This window comes from Lygodium microphyllum, chromosome 24, assembly GCF_053477565.2.
Source record: "Lygodium microphyllum isolate KBCC chromosome 24, Lygodium_microphyllum_v1.1.10, whole genome shotgun sequence".
Taxonomy (NCBI): Eukaryota; Viridiplantae; Streptophyta; class Polypodiopsida; order Schizaeales; family Lygodiaceae; genus Lygodium; species Lygodium microphyllum.
Window position 1 is genome coordinate 21,034,343 of NC_141158.1, and position 20,141 is coordinate 21,054,483.

Consider the following 20,141-nt stretch of genomic DNA (forward strand, 5'->3'; position numbering starts at 1 on the left):
GCCTCTTGTGCAATAGAGTAGAGGGCACGACACTTGGCTTCTATAGAAGATAGCGCCATGGTAAGCTTTAGCGTGGTGCTCCATGAGATGGCTTCTATTCCAAGGGAGGAGACAAAACCTGTAGTGGAGGATTGAGGGTTGACATCTCCAACCCAATATGAGTCACTCCATCCAACTAGGGTGGCTCCCTTACCATACGTAATCTCATAGGATCCAGTTCCCTAAAGATTGTGCAAGATGGGCAAAGTTGCTTTCCAATGAGCCTACAAGGGAGTCTTCCTAAAAGAAGACAAAAGTGTCGTAACAAAAGAGGTGTGTATTTTGGTATGAATGACCTAGATCAATGAGCCAAAAAGGCATCTATATTCAGTGAAATTAGGAAGGGGATCTCTCGTAATAATTAGCTTGGACTTTGGGTCCATGGGGTGTGAGATAGGCTTACATTGATATATCCCAAACTCCGAAAGAAGCTTGGAGATATAGGCAAACTGTTGTCGAAGTATCTCCCATGTCTAATCCACCTCTTGCCGGTGACTCCCTATAATATTCAAATCATCCATGCAAAGGATCATCAAGGCACAATGTGGACTTTTGTCTTGATAGTAAGGTTGGGATCATGATCCGAGTATTGGAAGCCACTTTGAAGGAAGAAGCAATCGATAGGTTTGTATCAAGCCCTAAGAGCTTGCTTCAAGTCATAGAGGGCCTTCTGTTAGCGTAGTATGGTCCTCCTTTCTAGGCACATTGAAACTTGGAGGTTGATATACATATATTTCCTTCTGTAAGACACCATCCAAGAAGACAAACTTCACGTCCAATCTTGCCCTTTGTGGAATGCCTTCACAATAAGCCTAGCTTTGTGCTTGCCCAAGGTGCCATCAACTAGATATTTGATCTTATAGACTCACTTCACACCTATCCTCTTTTTCTTGAATGTCTCTCAAGTTTGATTAAGCTCAATGGAGTTAACGTTTTCTTGCATAGCATGGTGCCAAACATTCTGTACCAGAGTCTCATCAATAGTAGTAGACTCTTGGTCTTCTATCTTGAGATGATAGCATAGTTCACACAAAGAAAACTCCCTTGCTTGGTTGATCGTTGTGAGATTGCTAGTGTTTTAGGAAAGTGAGAAACTCTTGAATCTTGCAGTCATTTTTCAACTCCGCTTAGTATTTTCCAGCAGTTTGAGTCATTAGAGGAAAAATTTTTAATTAATCTTTGTTGTAAACCCTAATTTACTGCAAAATTTAGGATTTTGACAGCTACCTCGGGATGCATGCTCTAAATGAAAGACCTAAGACTTGAATTCCAACAATTGAAATTGAAGAATTTCAGAAAGGTTCAAGCGACTAGCCAACCAATTTCAATTTAGGGGTTTAAAGCAGTGGAGCATTTCTTTTATTTGCTAGCTTTGAGGCATGATGTACAGCAATTTGTTAGGAGATGCATCATATGTCAGAAAGTGAAGCATGATAGGCAAAGGATTTTGGAGTTGTTACAACCTTCGCCTATTCAAGATAGGCCTTGGTAGAGCATTGGTATGGATTTCATCTTTGAGCTTCCTAGGATGCCTATAAGGAATGGTGGGATATGGTATTATTGGGAGGTTCAGCAAACAAGCCTATTTCATTCCTGTAAGGAAGAAGATAAAGGTTGATCGTATGGCACGTTTATTTTTGTAGCATATCTGTAAGTACCATGGTATGCTAGAGTCGATCATCAGTGATTGAGATCCTTAGATAATCGATTTATTTTGAAAGGAGTTGTTTGAGAATATGGGTACCACGTTGAAATTCTCATCATCCTTCCATTTGCAGACAAATGGTTTGATGTTTTGAGGTGCTATGTATCAGACCATAACACATAGGGGGAGCAGTATTTGCTGTTGGTAGAGTCTACATACAACAATACAAAGCATAGTTCCATTGGAAAAGCTCCATTTGAGATTGTGTAAGGTAGCAAAAAGGTATCACCTATCTTGCTTACTACGGATAAGATCTTTGAGGTTGATCACTATGTGGAAGCTTGGGATGTAGCTTATGCAAAGATAAAGTATACGCTTCAGAGGTCTTAGGAAAAGCGAAAGAAGGCAGCCAATTGCCATAGATGAGCTTTACACTTTGCAAAGGGTGATTATGTATTGGCTTTGAAAAGGCAAGGCTAGAAAAGATAAAAGGATGGGAGAGGTTATATTTGAAGTTAAGTATGAGATACTATGGATCCTTCCAAGTGTTGGAGAAGATCAATGATGTTGCATATTGGTTGCAATTACCTCCACATTGGTAGATATAATGCCTTTTATGTTAGTTTGTTGAGGCCTTTTCATGGTGATGTGCTAAAGGATGTCTTTGCTGAAATTCAACTTGAGGTTGAGGAGTTGGATTAGATATTGGTACTCTAGTAAATTTTGACACGTAAGGAAAAAAAGGTCAGGGTTAAAGCTTCCAAAAGGTATTTGGTGAAGTTTTAGAACTATTCACCAATGGATGTCAAATGGGTGGAAGAGGATGACTTGGTAGATCATCCTTAGTTGTTACAGCTTTACCTAGATGCCTTTTAGTTAGAGATGACTTTGGTTGTGGCTCTGTTAGGTTCAGTAGAGCAGAGGTCCAGAGTAGTACTTGATGCACAAGGGGGAGGTAGCACTTCCACTCCCATTATGGACAGCTCCTGTATGTAGTAGATCTTGCATGTATTTAGCATGCATCCAAGGTATTGTGCTAACAATATGTCTGCCATGAGGTCACTATTCAGTGTACTAGTCATTGTGAGATCTATGCAGATGAGAATGGTTGTTACAATGATTTTGAGACTATAATTTTGCATCAATTTGAATCAATTTATGATCACTTTGGGATCACTCTTACATTAGTTTTTGATAAGTTTTTGGATTTAGTTTGTGATTAGTTTGGAATGGCATTTGTAGCAGTTTGTGGCCGGTTTCTAGATCAACACACGATCAATTTATGATTAGTTTATGCTTAGTTATCAATGGTTTTCAGCTAGTTCTATGGACAACGGCATGTTTATCAATGCCATTGACAGTTCAGCTGTGATTTATGCTCGGTTTATGCTTTTCTATGGTTCTGTAGTTAGAATAGTTGAGAAACATGAGAAATGGATACATCTGTTGAGTTTCTAGCAACAATTTTCGACTATTTTTTAGTTTTATGTTATGTTTATGCCAGCCAGTAAGTGTTGGAGATGTAGCATGGTTAGGCAACAGTGGCCAATGTAGTGTTGACTGTGATGCCTAATGGAAATTCCAATGTAGTATACTTTTGCTTTTGCACATTGCAATGCAATGGAGGATGATTGCAAGGATTTCAAGGGGAAGGTTTGTCATGGGGACGTGAAATTTTTGAGATGCTTTGCTTGTGCTAGTAACATTTGATTAATTTAATAATCAAATGTGCAATGTATAAGGCACATGTGATGCACATGGTAGTTATCTCATAACAATAGGCCAAGGACCTTGATTAAGCAGCGGATGTCAAAGGCAAAAGTTGTGACAAGTTATGCTAGTTAGGTTTTAAGTATCAGTTTTGCCCTAGGACAATTAATTGGCCAATAAATGTTAGTGGTGACACTAGGGACTAGGCAATAATTAATAAATTTGTGCTATTAAAGTTGGGGACCACATCAAGTCGCAAATGGCCAATAAGTGTCAGTGGTGACACTAGGGATTAGGCACTAATTAATAAATTTGTGTCAAATGGCCAATGAGTGTCAATTAAAGTTGGGGACCACTTTAGGTTGAAAATTTGTGCTCGTTGTCCAAGGGTCAATTATAGTTTTGGACCACTTGAGGTCGCAAATGGCCTAGCCAATTAAATTGTGGATGGGCACATCTAATTTTAGATAGTGTTAGAAGGGTTGAAATTAATTTTCAGAATTGATTGATTTTGAAAATTAATTAAAAGACTGAAAATTTCTGAAAAATGGGATTAGAGGGCTGCTAGTCGGGAAAAATGCCAATGCAATGAGGGAGAAGGCTGTTAGGGGGTTGGAGAGACTCATTCAATTGATTCAATTGATTCAATCTGTGTGTGAGAGAGAGAAGGTGCTGCTGATCAGATTTTGGGGCAGGAAACAACCATCTGCAGCAGGTGACAGCAGCCAAAGGCCTCTAGGAGGCAGGTGATAGCAGGGATGCATTCATCTAGGGCAATAGCATTTTGGGGACTCCAGACAACAGGTGATTGCATTAAATGTTAATCAGGGCAGGAAGCAAGCAGTTTAGGGGTTTTTCCCGCATGGAGACTCTGAATTTTCTCCTTAGTGCATTTTGTATGCCAGTGATATAGAGTGGGGATTGTGCTCAAATGCCGACCAGCAATGAAATAAGAGTGGCTTCCTTGATCATCCTCCCAAGAACCATACACATGCTAGCTGTAACCCAAACCATTGCCCCCTAGGTCTCTACAATAGTCTTAGCATAGGTAGTGGAATCTATCAAATGAAGTGTGAGAACAAAGTACAATACCAATGGATGCACAACCTGAAAGTGAGATGAGAGGCTGGCTATAAATATGTAAAATAAAAAAGATATAATGAACCAAGTGGGCCTAAACTGATCTGACCAGCAAACTTAGTTGACTAGTAGAAAAGGTGCCATCAGTATGGAGAAATGTGCCGCCTAGCAGCAACATTGTGCTGCCAACACATTGCCCATGAAATCACCACCTACCCAGCCATATGTGCTGTCCCAGCAATGACCATAATGACCCATGTGTTAGAAGTGGGTGCAGTGATGAAAGTGTATAAGGCTGCTGTAAGAGATTGCACAACATGAGAGAAGAAACAGAGATTGTGAGAAAAGAGAGAATACAAAAACACTATAAAGAGAGAACTCAGAGATATGCTTAATGAATGGAATCCTTGTTCCAATCATAAGACAATTGCATACAATAGTGAGTCATTAGCTGTGTGGACACAACCACCAGCTCCCCCTCTCCAATATGCCTACTCTTGAAGACCGCAAGTGGATGAATGATTTGAGGAGGAGGGAGCGGAGCCAACGAATAAATAGGCAAAAAATATGCCTAAGATTGGATTGGGTCGCGGCCAGCATCAAAATGGCCAAAAATAGTAGTCGACCAACTAAATAATGCAAGGCAGCCAAAATCATGGGCAAATAAATTGACGCCCTCTGACTAGCACATGAAAAGAAATGCACAGCCCACAACACACCCAGGCTCACTCATGAGGTGATGAATTTGCTTACACCATGACATGTACATCGTGCTAGCACCCTCTCTTAAATCATGGGCAATTAATATGATAATAAACACAATGATGACAAGCTTGAGAAATACGACAATGACAACATATGGACCATGGATTTCCTAGCCTTAGAAGATCAATAGAATGTTGTAGGTGCCTTGGAGAAGAAACTAATGTCAATGTTGTTAATGGTCACAATAGCCTTAGCTATTGGAGCCCAAGTCCAACGATGGGGATGAAGGGTTTGAGCTTGCCCTTGCCTCCTCCTTGAAAGCCACTAGTTTCTTGAATTCTTCTGGAGATGCCTCTTGTTACAAGTAGCAATTCCCCTTCTTTTTCTCGTTTCCCTCTCTCTCAGCATGACAGCTTTTGGTTATCCACTTCCAACTCAAAATGGCAATCTCCCATCTAATCTTAAAAGTAGATTCTTGCACTAATAACATGGATGTCATATGCTACAGGGTGAATAGTTGAGATGAAGTTTGAACCCTTAAGGCATTCACCCAGCCATCATTTTAGGAGGTATCCTATAGAGAATAGTCCCCACCAAATGGGCCTTTGGAAGAGTAGCTGACATGTTTTGAAGATGATCATTTGTAGTTGTCACTAGTAGAAGGGAATCTTGCATACATTAACCCCACTCGAAGGTCTGGAGGTGACCCAAAGAGTAAAAAATCATGTTGCGGAGATGTATATTTTGAATGCTTAGCTTGGCATCATTAAGTTGTGCACATGCTAAGTGCAAGGCATTTAAGTCACTGTGACGTCCTAAGTACCCCAAGTGATCTATGGGTGATATTGTGAAAGTTGTATAAAGTTATGTTGGACAGGTACTTATGGGTGTCTGGTGTTAGTTTGGGTCTAATTATTGAAGACCGCGTACCTGGTGTAGTAGTTGAAGGGAAGAAATTTGTTGCAGATCCAAGACATATGCCATTCTCAATTTATTGTGGCTTGCATGCAAGAGCTTGAAGACCAATTTGTGCCCAATTAGTGATCAGATCAAGGACCAAATAGATTCTAAAGGCTGCTGGTCATTTATGACAGTGCATTGTATTGAACTTGAAGAGGGATCAGCCTATATCTCTTTGTGCTTGAAATTAGAGAAATATAATTAAAGAAATACTGCAAGGGGCACAAATTGTTGGGGCCAATCGAGTGCCGGCTATCCAAGATTAAGTGGTAAAGTTTACATTTTTAAAATTGTATATTTATTGCTTGCTGTAATTTGTGCTAAATTAGGTCATTTACCACCCTTGCCAAGAAGGAAGACTGGTTTTAACTCACACGGTGGATGGAGCCTCCTACATGAGCTGGTCCAAACCTTTGGAGATATCATATAAGAGGTATTTTCTTGGGGATGTCATGGAGGAGTGCCACATATACCAAAGCATCATTAGGATCCCATAGTAGGACATTCTTTCAAAAGGCCTCACAATCAAAATTGGTAGGTATATGTTCTTGTCGTTGATCTCAGAGAGTTGCTGAAGATGATATACTATACTCTCTTGTGCACAACCAAGCTCTTATCGCAAGCATGCTTGAAACCAACAGTTGAGCTTAGAGAGTTGAACTAAAGATGATATACTGCACTCTCTTGTGCTTGAAACCAATAGTTGCTACACTCTCTTATACTACACTCTCTTGTGCTAATGGTTGCTTGAGTGACTTATTGCTAGACCTCTCATATACTTTGGCCCTCAAACCTATTTTATGTCCCTTGAGGAAAATCATGATTGAGACTTTTGTGCACATCTACAAGCTGCTGTTTGACTCTAATACGTAGCCAATAGAGGCTTATTGCAACCTCCTATGTGTTAGAAGTGTTTGTATCAAGTTCAGGAGTGGCCTCTTTATTGTTATTTGACTATTGGTCTACCTATTTTGTGGTGGGAGAGCTCCTTTATTTTTGTTTCTATAAAAGGAGTGTCACAACTCTATAGAAACAGAATTTGTATATTTTTTCATTAATTTGTCTATATAATGATTTATTAAATTTGTTTCCTTTGGACTAATTAGATATAAAGAAAAGTGCATTGGAGCTGGCCACTAATGAGTGGTAAAAAGGAAAAAAACCAAGACTGGTATTCGTCGCAGATGACTTGGCGGAAGAGGAAGAGACCAAACTTGTTGCGTGACTGTCACACCTGCGCATAGCCTCATCATAAGTGAAAGGCTTTCCTGCATCTGTAACCAAAACATACAATGTCCCCATTATATAGGTTTTCTTCTTCCATCTTCACATGATGTGCTTTTAACTCTATAAAATCCTAAGGCTTTTAAAGCCTTAGCTTTTCCTTAAGGCAAAAATCTTTGATTAAAATAAAGCAACATCGCATTTTGATGATCACGCGAACTGCTTTTTCCTTCTTCTCCTCTTCTATGGAAAGCATAAATTGCTTGTAGGTTATGGTGGATCCACGCGGTGGGTTAGAGAAAAGATAGTTCACACTTCCACCTATATGGCCCGATTGGGTGCCTGTGACCAGAACTTACTCATATCAGGGTTAGACTCGCACACAGAAAGGATTGATGCCTTGAAGTGTGGGCTAGATCCGCTAGAACAGACAGTTTCAATCAAGAAGATGGCATGATCATGAAATGCTTGTACAATGTGCATGTGTGGGCTGAAAGCTTGAAATGCACATTTCTTTGCATAGAAAAGTCACATGAAGATTCTGATACCGTTTTTGCGATGTACACGGAAAAAGCTTTCATATGACACCCATATTGGGGGGTCCCTAAATTTTAGGAGGTCCCTAAATTTTAGGAGCCTCGAATTAGCCTAAAAATGCTAGTCCTAAAAAAAAGGGATGCCATTCTAAAAATAGTAAATTCTGTACTCCGACTGTGCTTACTAAATTTGATTGTTTCTATTCTTGACAGTATTCAGCCCAAAAAGGAAGGCCATAGAGAAGAGATAAGTGTCAAGACACTTGTCACACAAGTTTTCAAGAGTCCCACCACTTGTCACATCTCATGATATGTGGCTGGACACTTGTCTTGTGCTACTCCACTTTTCCCTTTTGTACTAGCTTTTTCCTCTCCTATAAATAAGAGCTCGTTTTTCTTCATTCAACATCATTTTTCTTTGCTGTAAACTCATGTACAGCACCCACAGATAGCCAGAAACTGGCCCCATTCATCCCCATCAAGCACTTCATCATCTTCAATCTCAAGATCCGGGCATGGACGAAGAGTCACACCCTTCTCGTGGAAGACCTCATCATCGTCAAAGGCGTCGACATTTTTCACTCTCGTCTCCATCTTCAATCCTCAATCTTGTCTCCATTACTTTTACATTTTCATGGCTGTAATTTTGTGAGTAATTTTCATTTTCAGCTTAAAGTGTTCATTCTCTTTTATATTAAATCTCGAAAACAAGCGAATATCATAATTGTTAAGCATACTACGTTGTTCGGGGCGTTTACAAGGAGGGAGTGTGGCCGTAGTTATTCATTCATGAACTTGTAGATTTTTGGTGTGGAGAGAGGGAGCTTGTGGAGTTGTGAGTTGGTGCTCAACCATTGCACACTTGATTGCCATAGTGACCAATTTCATCTTGTGCATTCTCTTTCATCCATCTTGTATCTTTCATTATTCTATAGTTTGTTTTGCTCTACTAACATGCCATCGTATGTTTAAGGTGTGTTGATCAGAGATACACTCTACCTATGTGCTGATTTTTTTACTTTGGCTAACATGTTTCTAGTGTGTTAGGCCACTGGTGAGTGCACTGCTTCTGTTTGCCATTGTGTTTTTGTGTGGACTTCAACATTTGAACCTTGCTTTATCAACTGTTTGCTGCTCTTGGTTGTGTGTCACTGTGTTGATATAAGCAGTAAATTGTGTTGTTGAGATCGTGAAGTGTTGGTGTCATTTGTGTTTGCCTATTCTGACCAGTGTGTTGCATTTCTATCACTTCAATCAATTGATGTTGGCCACCGGCTACTTGTGTTAGTGATGGTACATAGTCCATTCCTAGATTGATCAAATGGTTTGGGAGGTGTCGGTTCATGTGATGTGCTTCATTATATGTATACTTATTTCCATTTGCTTGTTTTCAAATGTTGTGGCTCTTATCCCAATGACGAGTGATGCATACTCAAGCCTAGAACTAAGGATCATTATGCTCAAACAACCAATATCTTGATTTGATGGGCTATTATCTTTGATGAAATATATATGCTTCACTCTCTGCTTTTGTTTCTTGGTCTCGATTCTGTATAGCATGTGTCTTGGGGGTGTGAAATGTGGCTTGACATTTTGGCTTAGACATTAGTGAAATGTGGACATGTGACATGAAAGTCAATTAAACCACAATGATGGCCCAAGGAGCAAGGGATGTTAGTGGGTGTCAAAAGGCAAAAGTTGTACTGAGCGATATTGGTTAGGTACTAGGTGGTACCTTGGTGTTGGTTTTTGGCTAGGGTATTTAAATGGCCAATAAGTGTTAGTGATGATACTAGGAACTAGAAATTAATTAATTAATTAATGCCAATTTAGGGGCTAAATTAATATTGAGGATCACTCGGGAGTTAAATGGCCTAGCCAATTTAATTGTGGATGGGGGACTGCTGATTTTTTGGGCAAGGACAAATGGTTAAATTAATTTTCAGAATGATTAATTCTGAAAATTAATTGAAATGGCTGAAAACTCCATTTGGAAGGTTGTTAAGTTGCAAAATAGGCTGCCAAGTGGCAAACTTTCCTGTAAGAGCTGGAGGAAAGGCTGTTGGGTGCTGGTTGAGGGTCATTCTGCCATTCTGAGCACTGTGGAGGCTTGGGAGAGATTGGAGAGAGACAGTAGACAGCAGGTATCAGCTGAGAGGAGCCATTTCCAGCCACCAGGAGGTCCATCAGCAGCTGCCAACTGCATCAGAAGGCCATCATGCTATAGGTGATTGATGTTCCAGTCTTTGGTGCTGTTGGCGACTTGTTCCTGGAGGTGTGGAGCAGCTGGCGACAGCATTTTTGCTGTCAAAAATCAGGCTACAGCTGATTTCGGCACTTTCTTGTGACAGAATTCAGAAATTTCTCCTCTCACTTTTCTCTCTCTACAAGAAATCCCTCAGCAGTTCTCAGCCATTTCCAAGCCCTAGTGAAGATGAAATTGACAGCTTCATACTTGAAATCAGGAGCTGGAATTCAAGGAATTGCATAGATTTCAAGTGACTTGCTATCCCAATTGAATTTGGGGCTAGATTTGACTCAATTGGAGGCTAGCAAAGGAGTTTGGAGCAATCTTAGTGTACTTCACCAAATCGCAATATAAATTAAAAAAATAAAGCAAGGGGCACTAGTTTTTGGGGCCAATTGGGCATCCATTGTCCGAGATTGATTGCTAACACTTGTATTTCAGTTCATGTGAACTTGATGCTCAGGTCATCTAGCACCCTGTTTGAGAAGGAAGGCTAGTTTCACCATGTCATGAACATGCTTGTCATTAGGTGTCTTTCTCTCTTCCCCAAGCCTTTCTCAAGCCTCTCTCTCTCTCTCTCTCTCTCTCTCTCTCTCTTTTTCGCAAAAGGTAATTGTATTAATTATGAAAAAAAGGTACAAGATTACATGATTACATGATTACAAGAGTCACGAGGGTCCTAGGCCAACGTGTGGGGAATCCCCGTACTAATGCACTAAAAAGGGTTACACCAATCATGGCAACGACCCAGAGGCAATTGCCATATGCCAGGGAAGCAAATCCTCCCGAGGGAGCAAGTTAGAGTGCCGGATGAGATCTAGCTGCCAATGCAAGAGCCCTTTAAGCCTGGCAATATGTCTCGGTACATTAGAGGCTGAATCAAAGAGAAAAGCATTGCGCGTGGTCCAAATGTGCCAGCATCCCCAGTATCTAAAAAAGTGAAATAAGATCTTCATATGTAACTGTGGCGGTGTGGGGTACTTTGGGCGCACAAAAACCCAATCGAAAGGAGTTAGTGAGGACCCCACCACTGCGCGTCAGATTTGCGACAAGAGTGACCAGATATTCTTGGCGAGCGGGCAAGAAAGAAAACGATGTCGGGCCGATTCCGCAATAGTGGTACAGAAGAAACAATTGCCATTCGAGATTCTACGCTTGGAAAGGGCCGAGGCAAGAGGAAGACCACCAATCATTACCCGCCAAAGAAAGACCTTGCATTTGAAAGGTGCCTTATTCAACCAGCTCTCCATTAGCGTTGCTTGCCACCATGACTGCGATTTCCGCAGTCCCCAAACAGTATTAGCTTTCACACCCAGCCATTGGTGATCTTGAATGAGAAGATGATACACTTGATTAGTAGAGGCCTTTTCCAGACTCAACCGGCTTGCAAGGTCCCAGTCTTGCCAAGGACGATCCACAGCTAGGGCAGGAAAGGGTTGCCTACCTTGAAGCTCCGACAAAAGCTGTTCCCATAAACCACGGTATCCGCGCGGGATCCTGAAAAGTCTCCTAGCAGTTCGAAACGATGCAAGAACATTGCGAGTGGCAAGGGTAGCATCTGCAATCGAAGTCACACCTAAACGGGCCATGCGGTTAAATCTCGGTCTGAGCTGATGTTTGTCTTTCCATGAAAGTAATCTCGATATTGCCAACAATTCTAGCTGAAAGGAGTTAGTCTGCAAGCAGTCCCCCACTGGATGCCAACGGGCCTTTTGGAGCACCACTTTCCAAGAGCCGACCAAGTGCAGTAACAGAGAGGAAGAGGGACTAGAAAATCGAGCGTCATCATTAAGGACATGCCACTAGGAGGCCCGAAGTCGTGTATTACCATGGCGTAGCCCGCTGTCCTCAAGAAAATAACGGGCTATGATGGTCCATGGGTGATGATCCACACACATGGCACGAAACAGAGACCAACGAAGAGCCAGCATATGAGTTTTTGCATCCAAAATAGCTCTACCACCCATGCGTTTAGGGGTACATGTATGTGACCATGAAATCCACGAAATACTTGCCTGCAGTGAATTCTTTTTCCATAGCATGAAACGAATGGGATGAGTGAGAGCCTTCAAAGTAGTAGGCGTCCACGGTAACAATGGCAGGAAATATGTTAGCATTGGTAGCCTAATTGTCTGAGCCACTTTGAGGCGGACATGGAATGGCCACGCTTGCAACTTCCAATACATAAACTTCGCCGGCAGTTTTTGTGAAATCCACTCTAGTAGGTCTTTTGGCCGTACATCCACCCCCAATGGGTATCCAAGATGCCTGACAATGGAGCCACGGGAAACCACCTGGCCGTGCCAGCCTACTGAGGCTCCGTGCAACTGAGTATAGCTGATTTAAAGGCATTGATGCGAAGACCAGAGGCCTGACCAAAGAATGTCCAAACATCTAATGCCTTTCAAATGTTGTCCCTGTCCGCCCGCAAAATCATAAAGGTGTCATCAGCCAAAGATTGGCTAATGAAGTGCTGCCCCAAAGGAAGAGACAATCCTGCCAGCTGAGCAGAAGCCGCCATTGAGGATAACATTGAAAGGACCGGGTGAGTCGCCAGGGCAAAGAAGAGAGGACTCAAAGGGCAACCCTGTCTGACCAAGCGTGCAAGGACAAATGGCTCTGTAACCCCACCATTGAGCATAACTCTTGAAGAAGCCGCAGCACTAATGGTGTAGATCAATCGGGACATCCGAGTACCAAAACCCATAGTAGACATGAGATCTGCAATGAAAGACTAGTCCACATAGTCAAACGCCTTTTCCAAGTCCAATTGAATCAATATCACTTCCTGACTGGAGTGCCGCGCATAGTCAATAGCCATTTGCACATTTAAGATATTATGCAGAATGTTGCAGCCCTTAATGAAACCGTATTGGAGAGGATGCACAATAGCTGGAAGATGCTTGTGAAGCCGATTCGCCAGCACTTTGGAGAAGATTTTATACATCGAGCCCATCAAAGAAATTGGTCTCCAGTGTTGCAGCATTGACGGTGAAGGAACCTTTGGAATTAGTTTGATAAGGCCTTCTTTCCATGAGGAAGACATGACCCCTGTTTCCCAAACCTGCTGAAACATGACCGCCAATGGCTTCACCAGCTGCGTGGCCGAGTTCTCAAAGAATTCATTGGTGAGACCATCCCAACCAGGACTTTTATCCTTAGGCAGTTGCAACAAAACATCCATAACCTCCTCCTCGCAAATATCCGCCTCCAAAGTGGCTTGCATATCAAGTGGAACCTGCTTGCGGACTAGATGATGGAAGACCGAGCGGGCATGCGTAACTTGGCTAGAAGGTGAGGGAGAAGAACCAAGAAGTTCCATAAAATAATTTCTGCACATATTGACAATGGTCTGCGGATCAGTGACTATGTGACCTTCCGAATCCTGGAGTCTAGTCATATTTTTGCGAGGAGGAGAAGCATGCAAGGCGCGAAAGAACTTATGAGACTGGCAGGCACTATCTTGCAATGTGTCAGTCAAGTTATGCAGCTTGGCCTACTGATAAGATTTCAACTGAAACACTTGAATAAGATGGGCCAAACGCCTCTCTAGTGACTGCAGAAAATCATCATCTAGGGTATCCACGAGCAACGAACGGACCAAAGCGAGTAAGTCCTCTGCTGCATGTCGACGTCGCCGACAAAGAGAGGCATGATGAATCCCATACTGCCGAGCAACCCGCTGCACATTGGAGAGCAGCCGTGCAAATGAAGCCGAGCCCTCAGAGGCGAAGTCCAATAAGAACCTCTCAATCAATTGCTGCATATAGCCCTGAAAAATGGGATGCTTCAAATAAGAGGAGTTGAGACGTAAAGGGAGCCTATCCAGCAACTGCATAAAAGGTGCAATAGGTTGTGCCCGCATCTCAGCTGGAGGGGGAAATGGTCCGACGATGCATATTGCTGCAAGACCTTCATTTCCAGCATCTCGGGAAGAAAATCATCCCCCTGCATGATATACATTCGGTCCAACCGCGACCAAGTAGTTGCATATTGTGCGGAATGAAAAGTAAACCCTGAAAAAGAAGGGTGAAGCCACGACCAAAGATCTTGCTTAAGTACGCGCAAAGCAAAGGAATTCCACACTCCGCTTTCCGGCGTATCCATTACCGAATGCCCTGAAGTGGACTGAGAAGAGTCAACACACATATTGAAATCTCCCATCAAAAACCCCCTTCGGCCAAGTGACATCGAGCCCTGCAAAGTCGACCAAAGATCCCGTGGGGATGCGGGATCATTCGGAGCATAGAGGCCCAGCAACCATAAAATCTCTTCTTCAAATAAGACTTCGATTACTAGAAAGCGGCCCTACGCATCATTTTTAACAAGAACAGGCTGGTATTTCTCATGGACAATCATCAGCACGCCTGAATAGTGCGTAGCATGTGTCCCTGCATAAAACAGACGGAATCCATGACAATCCACAACTTATCCTGCTTCACTGTGACTTTTGTGCTCAACTGCACACAATACATCCCATTGGTTCTCATGCAAGATAGTCCACATGGCATGTTGCTTATGGCGAGAGCAAATGCCTTGCACATTCCACGTGGCTATCTTCATATATCTTCAAAATAAGAAAGTCAGGAACGAGGCGCCTGTTGCCTCGATTTCACCTTTTCCGCGAGAGCATCTAGGACACCCTCATCCAGAAAATCAGCCAATACTGCAAACGAATTTTGGCGACCTGCTTTAGAGGTAGAAGGAAAATCCACTGCCTTGGGAGTGGGACGGGGATAATGCCGATCCCGGGGTGTAATCACACTACCTTTTGTATCAAACGCCAGCTTAGCAGGTGGGCCCTTGGGACCGTCTGTATAGACTTTTCTTGTAGACTGATTACGGGGGGCAGACGAGGCCATAGTACGCGCAGCATGCTGTGAAGTGAACATTTCTTTCCTGCGCATATACGTGCGCACGGAATCCTGTGAAGCATTAGGCCCAGGATCCGCCAGGCCTGCATCCAACTTTTTACCTTTTTTTTGACGTGTATCAATCCAATCAGTGCTACGGGAATCCAAACCCAGGACCTGTTGTTTGCCTTTATCCACGACATTAGGTGGCTGAAGGGCCTCGTGTGTCAGGGCATCAAGCACCATGTCATCCTTGGGCAGCACAACATGCGCATCCTCAGAAGACGGTTGTCTTTCGGGGCATTCGGCCATAAAATGCCCCAATTTACCACATGAAAAGCAGTGTCCTGCCAAGTTGCCCCATTTCAAGCGAAAATGCAAAGGATGCATGCCAGAACAATTGAGGCGAAGCCACGCAGGCCTTTTCCTGGCCGTGTCCCATAACATGCATAAACGGTTTCGATTCATAGCCCTGAGGCTTGGGGGAACCAGCACTGTTCCCACAAATGCCATTGCATCCTTCAACAATGGCCAATAGACCGCCGGACAATTTTCCACTTCCACCCACACCGGGCATTCTCGTTGAAGCAGACGTTGGAAGTTACCCATAGGGCGCCATGGTACAACATGGACCAAGCGGCGATCAAAGAATAATGGCAACTTGGACAGGAGCTCAGCTCGATGTGTTTCCGATATCAACAGCATCTCATAAAAGCCGCGAGGTCCAAGGAAGATCTCCTCAACACACTTCCCTTGCAATAAATGGTGCATCCACTGGTGAATATGTGAAAGCACTGGGATCTTGCCAGTGAAGAAAAGTATAACGGCACGGTCATAAAACACCGAAAAGGACCGCAAGACTGATTTCGGGTCCACCGTGGCTTCCAGCACATCATCAGTTCCCGCGTCAGAAAAAGTTTCATTATTATGCTGGACATAATCGCCAAGCAGAGTATTGGCAAAGTCCAACAAATGCTCCCAGTCAATCTCCTGCGAATCCACAGGATCAGAGGCAACCTGCGCATAGGAACGTTCTTGAGGACCCATTGGCTCGTCAGAAGTATGCTTGGAGCGTTTGCCCGCAGGCGGCAGTTCAGAACCCGGAGGCATCTCCTCCGTGCACGGCACCATATCCTCCGGCTCCTCTGTATCGGAATCAGGGCCAAGGGCTGCCACCGTTCGGTCTAGAAAATCCATATCGAGGCCAGCCATACTGCTGTCTTCTCTGTGAAGAAGCAAGTAGGAGCAGGCTGCGGCTAAGCCTGTGCTCTGTGACCACAGGCTTCAGACGGCAGGCGTCAGGCGAGCAGATAGGCACAGGCGGAGCAGGCGGCCACAGACGAATACAGGCGGGTGGGTCTTCAAGCACGCGGGCAGTCGTCACTCTCTCTCTCTCTCTCAGTGTCTGTGTAAAGGCAAGGCTGCTCTGTCTCCGTGTGCAGGTCTGGGGCGAGCACAACGGCGACTAACTGGCGGGAGCGGCGTCTGACAGGCGAGGGCGGCGTCTGACAGACGAGTGCGGCGGCTGATAGGCGTGGGCTGCATCTGAGAGGCGATGGCGGCGGCTGACAGGCGAGGGCTGCGTCAGACAGGCGAGGGCGAACAGGTCTGGCAAGGCGATGGTGGATAGGGCTGGCAGGCAAGGGCGGACAGGGCTAGCAGGCGAGGTCGACGTGCAGGTCTGGCGGCAGGTCCCGCGACGGGCCGAACAGGCCAAACGGGCCAGTAGGTCAACGTGCAGCAACCGGCGAGGCAGTTCGCGGCCTCTCTCTCTCTCTCGCTCTCTCTGTCTCTCTCTCTCTCTCTCTCTCTCTCACAACCTTGTGTGTCTCAAGCCTACTCTTATTTGTATGATCCTTCATGTATGATATACCCACTCCCATCTATGTACTGTACCGTATGTATTCATATGATTTAGTACTCTCTCTCAAGCCTCTGACACCCTCTTTTTGTCTCAAGCTTCTCTCCCTCTCTCTCTCTCTCTCTCTCTCGCCTCTCTCTTTCTCAATCTTCTCTCAAGCCTACTCCTATTTGTATGATCCTTTGTGTATGATGTATGTACTCTCATCTATGTACTTGTAACTTGTTGTTAATAGTAGTGCACGTTGAGCATGCGGCATGAGGTTTTGTCATGTTACCCTTAAATATTCATCTTATATACTCTCATAGCATTGCTATTAGACTTTAAACATCTATTCTATTATCTTTAGTCCAAAATAAACAAGTTACAATTTTTTTCATACTAATATCATACCGTATCTTTAAAATCTTAAGGTACTATTTAGTACCGTACTATATCGTACCTTTCGTACTTGACAACTATGCTCGAGATCTGGATTCTCAGAACTTTGATGGTGGCTATATGTCATCATTTGGCTGGATTTGGGAAATCAATGATGCCATCAGGGAGGCTGTCCATTTTCATTGGTTTCTAGATGACATGTTCTTTTGATATTGCATTAGCTTGATAGCACCCTTGTCACCACATCTGTCCCCTTTCTAGCTATTTACTATCCTTGGCTGGTTAAAAACCCAGTTGGGTGCCCTTCCAAAGTGAATTTTTGCATATGTCACAACTCTTACTTCTACTACCATGGGTAGTACTCATGGGCTTCATTGTCCTTTCTTCTACCCCTTGATCTCGAGCAGGTACCTCATTCGTAGGGTCCATGGTCATCACTTCTTTGTGAGTCCTGCATTTCCCTTAATGAGGAAGCACTTAGAACTTTGTCTAGCTCTGTCCAGTTTGAAAAAATATGTAATTTTGTATGATGTAGTCCCCTGCTCTTGTAGATTAAGTGTAAAATGCTTGTTTTTAAATAATTACCCCCTTAATTCCTCTGCACCCAATCCTGATTATACTAACCCCCTTAATTCCTCTGCACCCAATCCTGATTATACTAACATTTTGAATGAGAGCGTAACATTCCTGCTCCTTGCTGCCTCCTTACCCCTCATAAGTGTGCCTTTTTTCATACTCAAATTTTGCTGCTTGCTTATTTTAAAGCTTGGGTTGGGGCGGACTGTTTTATGATACATTTGAGCAATTTCAGTGCTATGAATGTGTTGCCTAGGGGCATGACAGACAATTGTCCATAAAGCATAAGAAGCATTAGCAGAAAGGAAGGGATGTAGTTTTGAGTGGGAGTGATGTTCTGCTCTGCTGCTCCCTTAGCAATGGAGGAAATTGTTTTCCTTCTTCGACTTGATGACAGTCAAGGAAGAAGAAACACATTTTATAAACTTATGCTGACTTTGTACTTTGGGATATAGATATGAGGCTGAACTTTAATCACTTTGCCAAGAAAAGTTGGGAGACTACTGTATGGCTAACTTTACCAAGAAAACACTAATACTTATGTGCCTACTTTAGCATGAGAGCGTAAGATTTTCTCCCAAAGGTACAAAAATCTGTAAGGACTAATGAGTTTCTTGGAATGTGTATCAGGTGATCTCAGAAATCGTAGAGGCCTGCCGTGCTAATGATTTTACGGACATAATAATGGTGCATGAGCATCGGGGTGAGCCAGATGGCTTGATTGTTTGCCACTTGCCCTTTGGTCCGACTGCATACTTTGGCCTACTCAATGTGGTAATGATCAAGATAAATATCTTGTTGGATAACAGAAGTCTTATGATATTCCTAGAAATGTGTGCTACACACTATCAAGATGATCCAATGTAAGGCATTTTGAGAGTGCTTATGGTCTGAATTGTGCTGTAAATTTTTTAAGGTTACTAGGCATGATATTAAAGACAAAGAAGCCTTGGGAACCATGTCTGAGGCTTATCCACATCTCATCTTGAACAATTTCAGTACTAAGGTGAGGATTATAGATAGTTGTTAAAGATCACAAACAATGCGGGAATTCACTTGATGGGTATTTATGAAATGAATTTTCATACTTGCAGCTTGGATTGAGAACAGCCAATATCTTGAAACATCTATTTCCAGTTCCAAAACCAGATTCCAAACGCATCATAACCTTTGCAAATCAGGCTGATTACATCTCATTCAGGTATGCCTTGGCCCTTAGCCGATCATTTCCATTTTTTATGTTAGATATACAATTTTTGTTTTCTTTCCATTGCTTTATCAGAATAGATTTCTCTTCTGGAGAAAGCATTGACTTGCACCAGCAACTTTCTGGCTACCATACATTATTTCTGACCACCTTCCAGTATAGATCTTGCTCTAAATTGTGTCTAGATAATCTATTTTGATGGAGATTGTAAGTTTATGCTCAGCTCTGTATAGGATGCAGAGTAAACTAATTGTCACTCTGATTTGCACATCCTTGTCAAGATATTTATGCACACGCAAGTATTTTCAGCTGCACATGCAACAGCAACATCCCTAATCTCATCTAGGTTGAAAGAGAAGGAAACCTAGTCACCAAAATCCACAACTTTAAAAGTAGGCTTGGTTAGTTGTTGTCCCTATTGACCTCCAAACCTTTGTGTTGTATTGTGGATGTTCAACTAGGGATCAACAACTGAGGGGGGGATGAAGCTTGAAACATCATGGAAAGTGTTTGGGGCAGATTGTCTATGAAGTTAAAAGCTTAACAATAATGTGAAGATCAGTAGCATGGCTCCAATTTCTTTCACTTTGAGTGATGTAGGTCTAACATCACAGTTCAGCAGCCCCAAACAGCCTTCTCTTTGATTGCATGGGCATTTTTGCCAACGGCAGCCTTCTAATCCCATTCTCTAGCAAATTCCAGCCGATGAATTAATTTGGAGAATTAATTAATTCTAAAAATTAATTTCAGCCTTTTTGACCTTGCCCAAAATTAAAAATGTCCATCCACAATTTAATTGGCTAGGCCATTTGCAACCCCAAGTGGTTCTTAGCCTTAATGGATCCTTAGATTGACATTGATGAATTGATTAATGCCTAGTCCCTAGTATCACCATTGATACTTAATGGCCAATTAATTGTCCTAGGGCCAAAACTGACACCAATTGACATCCAAAATTGAACTGGCATAACTTTTCACTACTTTTTTCTTTGATACCCGTTGCCTCCTCGGGGTCCTTGGTCTATTGCCATGAAATAACTGCCATGTGTATCACATGTGTCTTACAACCTTGCACATTTGATTATTGAGCTAATCAAATGTTACTAGCAAGAGAAA

The 20,141-nt window shown here is 42.9% G+C and overlaps 1 protein-coding gene across 1 annotated transcript in view; it reads left to right on the forward strand.

Annotated features, from left to right (window-relative positions):
- IMP4 (Ribosomal RNA processing Brix domain protein) overlaps positions 1-20,141 on the forward strand; it is a 63,075-nt gene that overhangs the window by 21,139 nt on the left and 21,795 nt on the right. Inside the window, exons 5-7 of the mRNA XM_087665283.1 lie at positions 18,449-18,592; positions 18,735-18,824; positions 18,913-19,019. Coding sequence (XP_087521409.1) covers positions 18,449-18,592; positions 18,735-18,824; positions 18,913-19,019 — 341 coding nt within the window. The remainder of the gene's footprint in view (positions 1-18,448; positions 18,593-18,734; positions 18,825-18,912; positions 19,020-20,141) is intronic.